Source organism: Erpetoichthys calabaricus, chromosome 4 (genome assembly GCF_900747795.2).
Source record: "Erpetoichthys calabaricus chromosome 4, fErpCal1.3, whole genome shotgun sequence".
In the NCBI taxonomy this organism is placed as follows: Eukaryota; Metazoa; Chordata; class Cladistia; order Polypteriformes; family Polypteridae; genus Erpetoichthys; species Erpetoichthys calabaricus.
The window spans coordinates 168756363-168768706 of NC_041397.2; the positions used below are offsets into that span (position 1 = coordinate 168756363).

Sequence of the window (12344 nt, forward strand, 5' to 3'; positions counted from 1 at the left end):
CCCGCTTGCTGCTCTGTCTCCAGTTCTGTCCCCACTGCCAGCTCATCCCACCGCTACCACCAAATGTGATGATGTGGGTTCAACTCCATGCTCCCATCCGGCTTGTGGGAGCTCTTGAACCCGATCCCGTCGGTAATGTCACTGGTGAGTTAGATAATGATGCACAACAAAGCAAGGGGATGGTGCAAAAGTGCCAAGTGCTTTTATTAAAACCAGTAAACAAAACAGTGTTCAAATAAATAGTGCAGTGCATCTCAAAAATCTTTTAAATTAATAATCCAATAAAACAAGTGAACTAGTGAAGGTTAAAATCCAATAAATAGAAAAAAAATCATTTTTAAAACAAGGTTAAAACAATGGCTGGAAGCTGTCCTTTAAAAAAAAAAATAAAATAAAGCCCGGTGCATTCTTCTTCTGGTGACTGGCGACTCCCCTGCTTCTCCCATCCAGGCAATGCACCAGGGGAGTCACCCTAGCTGCAGCTGACCTGCTCTGCCTGCTGGTCTGGAGGCTTCCCAATCCCTGGCTTCGGTTCTGCTCTCCCCAGACTGAGACTTGGGTTCCCCAGCGACCAGGACGCTCACACTGGGGCATCCACCTCCCAAGCCTCCCGACTTCCGCTGCAAGCCATCCTTCTGGTCACTCCTGCTCCTCAACTAAATGCTCAGCAGGAGCGACCACTACCAACTGCCCTAGGTGTCGGCCAAACACCCCACTAGGGCTCACTGCTCAGCTGCCTGCGAGCCTGCGCTCGCTTGTTCTCACTCTCTTGAACCGGCTTTCCTCTCCCCGCTTCCTGCCTTCTTCTCCTGAAACCTCCGTTCACTTTTCCTTTTTTTTCCCTAGCCGCCTCGCACTTCTATTTATTATGGGGGCATGGATCAGATGTGGCCATTAGCAACTCCTGGCGCCAATCACAGATGCGGACGACTCCTCACCTGTGTACTTAAATGAGGACTGCCCGCATCACGAACTCCCCCCGGGAACCGCTTCCAGCCACACTACCATGCCGCCTCCTCTCTTGGCCGCGAGTGCGGCGATTATTTATTTAAAAAGTGGCCTTTTTGATGTGAGCTGTGGACCCGCTACACCACTTTCTGCAGAAAATGTTTAATTGATAGAAGTGTTGATATTTTTACTTTTTTTTGAGCAGTTATTAAATAAAAAATATTTCATACTACCTATAATCAGATTTCCAGATAAAAAAAATGTAACTAATTTCAGATTATACTGCATATCGAGGTACTTTAAAATTACCTAACCTTTGTTGTGATGTCACACAAAATACTTTTAAATACATTAAAGTTAAAGACATTTTGTTGTAGAATCATATTTACCATTATGTACATGTCTTCTGGTTTAAATGCATATTCCCACGTATTAATCACTAGGCAGATGTAGAAAAAGAAATATTACTGGTAGTCACTTGTCTGTTTTTCATTGTATATACGGTGCCCTCCCCCGTCATTGGCACCCCTTCTGAAAATTATTAAGAAGAGTTAGAAAAAAAATCACTATTTGATGAAGAACCGTCATCTTGCACTGAAAACATGAGAAACAAAACCCTCATCAAGAAATACATATTTTTAACAAAAACATGTGCCACAGTTGTTGCCCCCTTGGAAATCAGTGTGAAACTGTGTTCCTGAAGTGTTTCCCCCATTTAAATTGGACATGGCTGAGTTGATTGGAACTCATGGTTGGAGTGTATAGGAACTTTCCAGCTGAAATCAATGACTTCCTGATTAACTGGGATACAAATGTGAGGAGACGCAGAACATCATGGCAAAGAAAACGGAGCACTCATTCCAAATGAGGGAGAAGTGCGTTGCCCTTCATAACTCAGGGAATGGTTATTAAAAAATAGCGACTCACCTCAAAATGCCCATTTCTACAGTTAGGGCAATAATAAAAATGTGATCATCAATTGGAACTGTGACAGACTTGCCTGGAAGAGGACCCAAGTTCATTTTACCCCCATATACAGTGAGAGTCGAAAATATCTCCAAGGATCACTTTTGGGGAATTGCAAGAAAAAGTAAAATCCTGGTCTCCAGAACCACCACCACAAAGCATCTCCATGCCAACAGATTATTTAGAAGGTATGCCAGAAAGAAGCCTTTTTTTGTCAGTTATCCACAAACGTAAATGCCTGGAGTTTGTAAGATGTTACTACAATTTTGATTGGAACCGTGTTCTATGGTCTGACGCAAGGTTATTATAGTTAACGAAAACTAAAATCAAAACTGAAACTGTTATTAAAAAAACATTTTCGTAAACTGAAATAAAATAATTAACAAAACCGAAATGAAAAACTAAATGAAACTATTAAATTTCCCATTGGGATTAATAAAGTATCTATCTATCTATCTATCTATCTATCTATCTATCTATCTATCTATCTATCTATCTATCTATCTATCTATTGTAGCTGGAAAGACTAACTGAAATAAAATAATAATTTACTAAAATATTTTTAGTTTTCATTTTTGAATGAATATTCTTGCCGTTAGTCTTTAACCCTTGTAAGCTTTAACTCATACAGAAAGTCATCCACCACGAGCCGCCCGCACATATTCATCCAGTGAATGGCGGCTGATGATGGATGGGTATTCACACAGCGTTTGCGGCGACAGAGCGAGCTGAATACGTGTGTAAAGCACGTGGAATAGAAAGCAATTTACGTGCCGCCTTTCTTTGCTGAAATCAGAATGTGCTGGTCAACAAAATGTTTACCATATGGACAGAAAAATCACGAGTGAGTAACATTTCAGTTTATTTCTCAGGTGACTACTTTTTGTTGACAGCAATTCACCTGCCACTTCGCACAGGAGAAATTGTTTTTACTTTCTCATATAGAAAGTATAGAGAAAGCATACTATTCATGAAAAAATTTGACCTCGATATTTTGGTGAATCTTGACGTGTTAGACCTCCCAGAATCCAAAAATACCGTTTTTTGGAATGGTGTGTGCGAGTGTCTGTGTAAACACGGTAACTCAAAAACGCAACTAGATAGATGGATGAAATTCAGCATGTGGTTGTAACACCACAATTGTAGTTCTGTATTAACTTTTGGGCCCAATCCATCATCTGGAAGTGGTACTTTACCTGAACACATACTCGATTTTTTTTTTTTTTTTTTTTTTCATGCAGCTGCAGAGTTCGATTTATTCAACTTTACTTTTATAATAATTGTTCAATATATTAATAATTTGATTTTATTTGTTGTCGATGGTTCCTTGATGTACATAATGTAAAAATATAATCATTGTCTTGCGGTTTACTCCTCAAATATCCATCCCCATATCTGAGTATACAAGAAAGTTTAGGGGACACCACTCCCGGTTTTTGAAAATTAAACGGCACTAATTGAGAGACTGACTAGGTCACCATACAAGATCAGCATATTGTTGCTGATCAATGACTTTTGCTTTAAAAACATCGTTTTACAATGAAGCGATACAAACAAAGGTAGGTAGGCGAAGAGCGTCTGCCAAGTGATGAAAAACTAAACGTACTAATAATGGGTTTTTGTATTTATTCTATATTAATTTATCTTTTTAGTTCATTTTCACAACTCAAAATACCTGATATTGTGAAAGTAATCCATTAGCAGAATTATATTTTAAAATATTTGTCTCCCTTTTTTTCAATATTTTTCTCTCTCAGAATAGATTGTTGAAATATCATATTCTTTTTGTTCTTAACATCAGCCTTATCATACATATTGCATACCAGGGATTTTCCTGCCTTACATCCAAACTTGCTGCGGTAGGCTCCAGGTTCCTGCTCTGGATAAACAGGTTTAGATCATGTGTATATTGTTCTTAATCTCAGATGCTGTCTGTCGTTTTATGCCTGTCCATACTCCTATTACCTGCTCTTGCTCTGCTCATTATGGGTTTACTGTTCTTTATATATGGGCTCACTCAAGTCTCACTGCCCCTAACCTTGACACTACGTGCTTGTTTTTCTTTGTTTTCCTCAATACAGCTAGGCGGGGTCTGAGCACTGATTCAAGTCTAAGAGCCCTGTTCTTCCTAAGCTCCCGTGATTTTCATGAGAAAATATTTTAAAAAGTATAAAATTGTGTAAAATTGTTCATATTCAGTATCTAGTTTTGATTATACTTATTTTTATCAGACAAAAATAAAACCAGATAGTAAACCATGTAGTGTAGTAAGCTTCCACTAACATTAAAGTCATACCCAAATCTGTTAAGTGTACAGTTCTGTCTGATTGTGACACAAAACTAAACTCTGTAGGAGCTCAATGCCATAATTACTAAAACTGAAACTAATAGATATAAAAATAAAATAGAAATGTCTTTGTGAAATAAAAACTAAACTAAAAATACATGATGAAGGAAAACTAAAAGTGAACTGAATTTCCAAGTAAGATCAGAAAAAATACAGAAATAAAAACTATTATAGTTTTGCCTTTTTATATATTAACCTTGGTCTGATGAAACAAAAATTTAACTTTTTTGGCAATAAACACGTAAAGTGGGTTTGGTGTGAAAAGAAGGATGGCTATAATGAAAAGAACCTTGTCCCAACTGTGAAATATGGTGGAGGTTTTATGATGATGTGGGGCTGTTTCTCCTCCAAAGACCCTGGAAACATTGTTAGGGTAAATGGCATCATGGATTCTGTGAAATATCAGGAGATTTTAAATCATAACCTGGCTGCCTCACCAGGAAACTGGGTCGTCATTGGATCTTCCAGCAGAATAATGATCTGAAGCACATGTCCAAATCAACCCTGCAATGATTAACTGACCACAAAATCAAAGTTCTGCCATTGCCATCTCAATCCCTGTCCTGAATATTGAAAACCTGTGGAGTGAGCTGAAGGAGAGTACACAGGATAGGGCCCAGGACCCTGGATAATCTGGAGTGATTATGTAAAGAAGAATGGTCTCAGATGCCATGCTGTGTCTTCTCTAACCTTAAAAAGGTTACAAGGGAAGGCTCTGTGCTGTTACTTTGGCAAAGGGAGGTTGTACAAGTATTAAATGCAGGGGTGCCAACAATTGTGGCACAAAAATAGTTAATTCTTCTATACTGTTTACCCTGCCGTTCTTAGAAGTGCCTTGAGCATGAGAAAGGTGCTATATAAATAAAATGTTTTATTATTATTATTATGAGGGCTTTGTTTTTCTTTAAATGAACTTGTTTCATTTAAAAGTCAGATGTTTCTCATTTTTTCAGTGCAAGATGATGGTTCTTCAGCAGTGTGTTTTTTTTTTTCTCTCTAAACCTTCTTACTAATTTTACAAGGGATGCCAATAATAGTGGACGGCACTGAATTTTCACAATATTCACCTGGCAATTATCTGCATGGTATGCTTCATTGTTTGAATTAGTATTGCACTGTAAAACATTCAAAACTGTAAGTAACAAGGTACAACAGCACATAGATTAGTAAGTAAAAAAAAAAACACACACGAGATGTTATTGACCCCTTACTGTAATTATTTACAGAAAATCAAAGTACATATACAAATACCCATATCAACTCCAGGTTTAACTTAAAAAACCTAATCCAGTAATATCTAGGATATGAGTGATGGTCAAGCTCAGCTGTTTGTTGATATGGATTTTAATTTTAATTAAAAAAAAAAAAAGAGTACTTCATGCAGTATGTACAAAATTTTCTCAAGACTGTTCTAGTTTTGTAGTACATTATCAGGTGACATGCAAAAGGCTACAGAAATCCTACTCTGATAAATGATAAAAATCTTAGTAAATATTTGTTAGTTGGTCAAATAATTGCATTTATCATTTTCATAACATTCATGATGGGGTATTTGTGAAATATTAAAGGGGGAAGTTTCCCATCTACAGGAAGATGACTTTAATGCCAAGAACTTTCTTAAACATAAATGAGAACAATCTACCTTATTAAATTTCGTAATTTTTTCAAAATCTTGAAATTATTACTGAGTAATTCTAAAGAGATTTTAACCAAAAATACTCAGTGCACGAGTGGTTGTGAGGGCAAGACAAAACCTTTTATTCTGTTGGAATCCAGGCACTTCCAGGCAGGTTGTGCAAGTGCATTGAGAAGGGTGGAGACTACATTGAGAAATGACATTATCAGTTTTGTTAAGGTTCGTTCCATTTTCTAATAAATCCTATTTTCTTACTTTATCTTGACTCCCCCTTGTATAAAACCCCTGTTGTAGTCAAAATGTGGTTTAGAGGTTTGGTAAGTGAACTTAAAACCATAAACACTCCTATTCAGATTTTGCCTTTACCATAACATTATCAACTGTATAGTAGGTTTCTGCTGGAATGAGCTTTAATTCCCAAATCTTTTGTCAAGAAAGTGGATTCAGAAAATTAATGAAAGAATCCTGTAGCAGTGGGGCACTAATGTCATCTTCTCTCTCTCAAAAAAGATAGTGTCTAATACTTACATAAATAAAATTAGTAAATTATATGTTTCAGGAGCATGTTAAGAGTCTGGAGAAACATCTGTTCGGTCTTCAAAAAACACTGAAGGAAAGGCAGGTAGGTTGTGGTTATGTAGTAATTTTCATATTGGTTAGCATGTTACTGTGCATCATGTAATTTGTGAATTCTGAACATTTGTTGAGGAGAGCTTTTCTCATGCTTGATTTTAAGGGCTGCTGTTTATTGCCATAGTCATGTAATATGTTCAGACAGATTCCAGGTTGTAAATTATTTTAAACAGAGTAGTGTTTGTTTTTTAATTTTAAAATGATGGCTAAATAGATACCTCCAGTTGTACACAATGCAACTAAGAAATTTCAAATATAAGAATTTGTTTCTTTGATTATCTGGAGTGGTGGGTACATAGCAGCCTTTCAGTACAGTGGTTCATGAGTGCCTGTTTGATCTTGTAGATTCCAAAACGGCTACATCCCACATGTATCATGGAGAGCACCACTGTGTAAATATACCCTACCTGTCCTCTGCCTCTGCATTTCCACACCTACAGATCAAATGCAGCTGACATGGGATGAAAGGCTTCTTTCTTCATCATGACCGCTTCCCTTACTACTCTTGCCCACTAATGGGTTCTGGAGTTGACTGCTTTACAAGCACCAGCAACCCACTACTTGCAGAACTTTACAGCTGCCACCCATCGTTGAGGCTTGAACAAAATCCATTCAGACCCTTTGTACTTGACCACTCCAAATATGCAGGAGAAGCTCTTAGGAGGTGGCAGTTTAACTCATCCCAAATAGAGGCATCCCCAAGTTATTCCTTAAAACTTGATACATCCATATAACGTAGCTTGTCACCAAATGGTGATAAGTTGATCACTTTTTTTTTTAGTACCTCTTATTCTCAGACATCCCTAAACCATTTCAGGGTCATGGGAGCCTGGAGGCTATTTTGGCATCAGTGGGCAAAAGGCAGAAGATAACCCTGGACAGGTTCCATTACAGGGCTCATTTACACAGGGTCCAGTTTGGATTTGCCAGCTAGCCCAAGTTAGCCTATGTGGATGTGGTAGGAAAATCCGTGCAGACACTGGAAACAAATCACACTTTCCCAATGGTCTTGCCCCCAAGACATTTGATCCTTTGACTTTAAATCAGATAACAAAGCTAACTTGGTCTTTGATCTTTGAAACAAGGTACTCAAGCCATTCCAGCCAATCATGACCCACCAATAATCTGTATCATACATTATGATAGCACTGAAATCTGGCATTAGGACTGCAGAGTCAGAGATGGTACCCTTTAAAGCACTAAATCCAATATTTTTCAAAATGCTGAATACTCTGATTAGCTGTTCATTTCTTACACACAAAGAGGACACCAAGCTTACTTCTCTTCAATTCAAAGTGGCATTGACGTACAGATGACATCAATCTGATGCCCAGTATCAATATCTTAAAATGTTGGATATGTTCCAGAAAAAAAGAAAATTAAGAATCTGATCCAATTCTCCAACACATTTGGTCATTTTATTGGTGAAACAGTACCAGTGCCTCAGATTGTATAAAAGAAATGGGCAGTCACACTGACCTTTAGCAGAAAAAAGCTATGCAATAATAATAATAACTAGCCGACGCCCGCTGTAGCATATGGCGGTGTAAGACTAGGAACGGAAAATGGTGAGAAAGGAATTCAGAAATCAAGAAGAAATAAATACTTCTTGAAAGACGCAGTTGTGAATTGGTGTTTTGGTGGAGACGACAGATAATGAGTCGAATGATCTAACCCTAGAAAAAGTACCATTCTTCATGCACAATGCTGTTAGGTTACCTGCTGTACCGCATGATCCATGTACCATGCATTTAGTAACAATTTCATATAACTTCGGGTCAGTGTTAGGAAGTTCAGCAGTGACATATTTATCAATGTCATCTTTGGTTCTTATTTTAGAATTATTGCGAAGAGTAAATGGCATGTGAGCATGAGGAAGGCCGCGCTTCTGAAATTTGATTACGTAAATATAATCAATAACAACCCCAAAAAGATGATGTTGTAGATAGAATGTCTCTAAGTAATTCCTGCAGCTTAATCCAAAAGACTTGTACTACAATACCAGGTCTGTGCTCTGGTCTTTGGGAATCCAACAGTGCATGTAGAATTTCCAGCCAAGCAGGACTACATGTGAAAGTGATAAATAAATCTGGCTTTCCGAAATTTACATACGATGGCCATGGCATCCTGATAGTTTTGTTGTATGCATCTTGGACTTCATGGAAATGTGGATGGTAATATGATCATTTTGCCTACATGTACGTTATTTTCAGAGTTTGCTTGCAGTGTGTCTGATAGTCCTTTGTATTGTTCCACGCACAGATCTTGTTGATGTAATCTGAGATAGTTGAGACGCGCACACTCTGTTTTAACGTACGCATCTACAACATACTGTTGGAATAGTTTGCCGCTAGAGTGCAAAATACTAAATGTATTCCTCATTGCTAATCTGTACATGTTAAATTGGCATTGAGTAAGCCTTATTTGCTTGTCAGTTCTTTTATCGAGAACATGTTGTAAATCTTTGTGTCAGGCAATTTCTCCGTAAGGGAATAAAAGTGGGTAAACTATAGGATCGCAATTCATATTGAGCGTGGAAATCTGTTTACAGGAGTTGCCTATGGGATAGATGCAAATGTCCCTTTCTGCAGGCGGTTCGCCATCTTCTCCGACAAAAATCGCTGCAACATTGGTGTGACATGTCGGGGCATTGTATCGTCGTAAATCCTGCCTAGGGTTTTCTTTGAAAACCATTCGTACAGATGCTGTTGCATGAAATCGCTCAGTCCAATCCATGTGTTTGTATGATTTAGCGAAGGGGTTGATGGTTCTGAGCATGGAATATAGCTGGTGAAGTAAATTTTCGCTGCATGCAGAGTTTGCTTTATTTTGTAAGCGTACTTTAGTAGCTTGCGCGGTGTCAAAAACATACAACTGTACATATCCTGGAGAGGTAGAAGTGTTAGCGTATAGTGGAGAGATTTGGTGATAAATTTGCCCGTGTATTTTAAAACAGTATGGTCCGTGGCCAGGAGGTTGAGTTATCTGTGCCACTGATAGGAACAGGCAGTTGGCGGATCCCGGAATAGTGATGTTGTACAAAAACCTGTCGACAGAAGATACTGTTGTTCATTTTATAACAAAGGCTTAGGAAACAACCGTCGCAGTATAACGAAAATAGCAAGGTGTATGGGAGGCCGCAGGCAGCGTGGGGAAGGGTTTGCAAGAGCACGAATTACGAATTGAGAAATGCTGTGTCGGCTGCATGTGGGTGGGACCGGTTTTGAAGTGGAAGCAGGACGAACCAGAATCTGGGGTTAAAATGTACATTACAGGCAGTGTGATGTGTATCCAGTTCCACTTTCTTATTGATCACAGCACTTTGTGCACATAAATAATCCTGTTTTTGTGAAGGGCTGTGGTTATCAAGTGCTGCATTTGTCTGAGTCTTCCTATGCTTTTTTAAAGTAGCAGTGCATGAGCAATTGACAATTTATACTTTATATATGCACAGTGAGAAAAAATGTAAAGCGTTAATAATAGTTCCAAATGTGTAGCACTTAGAATTGTTAATTTGCATTAAACCTTCAAGTACTTTCAAATGTATGCTTGTTTTAATATAAATATTCAAAACTTAATTTTTGGCTAATTTGACAAAAGAACCCAATTATGTTTCCAAGTTCCAGTACAGTATGTGTGGATCTATCCCACTGTTGCAACTCAAATCTCATCCTTCACCTTCTGAGAGGAGTACCCTCCTGAAAGCTTCACATGACTTCTTTATGGACTAAGGTTTATTGAGCTAAATGGGTCAGCCAGCCATTGGGTGAGCAACAGCATAAATCACTCCCAGGAGAATGCTGTCCAATATTTCTGCTCCTGGCAAGGCTGACTTTGACTTGAAAAGGCTCATTACTTGATTGATCTGTGTCTGGTCTGTCCACTTAGACCAGTTTGCGATGATTATTCTTGTCAGAAATACAAACGTCCAAGTAACACAGCTGTAAGGATAATTGAGGCAAACAGTCCCACCATCATGCAAAGGTCACAGTTTTAAGAAGGGCTTATTCATCATTTTAACCATATTTGTATGAGCCGATTTAGCTTGTGTCAATGTGTTAAAGCTCTCACCTAGATAGGTAAAATATTTGCAAAGTGTTAGACGTATAAACTTCAAGTTCAGGAAAATAATCTTTTCCCAGCATTAGAGACACTAAATCTATAAATAAAAATTTTAAAATGTTTTGATATATATGTAGTATTCTGTAAGATGTATTATCTTACAGAAATAATATTCTGTAAGAATGTATTAATCGATTTGGCAGAACACCTTGCTAAATAAAGCAAAGTTTTAACTGAAAAATGTATTCAAAATCGCCAATTTTAAGAGTGAAAAACACCACCTGTCCAGGTGCTATTTTGAAAGTTCCTATAAATACTGTAAAACTATTAATAACTGGAATGACAGATCTGTGGAAAATGGAAATTGTTATATTTCTCATGTTATCCTTCTCTCTTGTCTACAGGAACAGTTAGATGACCTTAAACGGCAAAAGTGTGATTTGCAAAAAAACATGAAACGTGGGAAACGAGATGTGAAAATAAAGGTGGATTTTGCCAGAATTGACAGAAGAGTAAACTGTATTGCAAAGAGAAGAGAAATCTTTTTAGAGAGACGGAGGATTTTAGCAAGACTTAAGCAGTTGATATAATGTTCACAGGTGATACTGGGTAATTTTAAGGAGAATGTTTTTGCCAATATAAAACATATTTATTGAAGGTTATTTTAGGACATTAAACTTTTAAGTTGTGTGCCTTTTTATATGCATACATTTTGGGAGTTTGTTCTGCATTTTTGTGCTGTTGACCCCAAGGGTAATGGTAACTACCTAAGATATTACTTCATATGGTGGTTTCAAATTCAAAGTTCAGAAATAGTTTTCTTGGTAAAATGTGCAATTTAGTAGTATTTTTAAAAGGTCCACCAGATGGCAACCTTTGACAGTCTACTTGAACAATTTTTCTAAATTATTTAAAGCAGACTGGTAGAATACTAGAATTTATCATTTTTTCAGATGTTTATAGTTTACTTTCAACAGATAAACCACAGTATGTTATCTGTATTGTTTTATTCAGATTGTGTTGTTCTGTTTCTGTGTTATTTTTTTCCTCATTAATTAAACATTGAATTTTTCCAGTTATTGCTTTTCTTTTGTGATTTCTCACTGTAGTTAGATCCCCCATCCAATGTACAGCACTTTACTTGGCTATAGTGACCTTGTTTTATAATTTCTTGATATCTGTGAAAGCCCATCAGTCTGTGCTGCTGTCCATTTACTGTTGTAAATGTTTTCAAGCCAGTTAATATATTGGTACTGCTTCAAAATAAACTTGCTTATAGAATCCAAATCTTGGCTTTGCAGAATTTCTACTGCAAATCACACACCATTGTTTCTTCATCAAATAACCTTTTCTCTTATTCAAAGCAAGATTGCTTTAAAAACACTACATGGTAATAGTTGGAACACTGCTCCTACAACATACCTGTCAAACCAAGCAATTTGCCCTACATTGGGTTTTTGTGTCAAGTTCACTTCCATCCATCCATTTTCCAACCGGCTGAATCCGAACACAGGGTCACGGGGGTCTGCTGGAGCCAATCCCAGCCAACACAGGGCACGAACCAATCCCGGGCAGGGTGCCAACCCACCACAGGACACACACAAACACACCAAGCACACACTAGGGCCAATTTAGAATCGCCAATCCACCTAACCAGCATGTCTTTGGACTGTGGGAGGAAACCGGAGCGCCCGGAGTAAACCCACGCAGACACGGGGAGAACATGCAAACTCCACGCAGGGAGGACCCGGG

The 12344-nt window shown here is 37.9% G+C and overlaps 1 protein-coding gene across 1 annotated transcript in view; it reads left to right on the plus strand.

Annotated features, from left to right (window-relative positions):
* The window catches only part of LOC114650350 (uncharacterized), a 57433-nt gene extending 45631 nt beyond the window's left edge, over positions 1 to 11802 (plus strand). The window contains exons 8-9 of the mRNA XM_028799914.2: positions 6457 to 6519; positions 10997 to 11802. Coding sequence (XP_028655747.1) covers positions 6457 to 6519; positions 10997 to 11182 — 249 coding nt within the window. The 3' untranslated portion in view covers positions 11183 to 11802. The remainder of the gene's footprint in view (positions 1 to 6456; positions 6520 to 10996) is intronic.
* Positions 11803 to 12344: the final 542 nt, after the last annotated feature.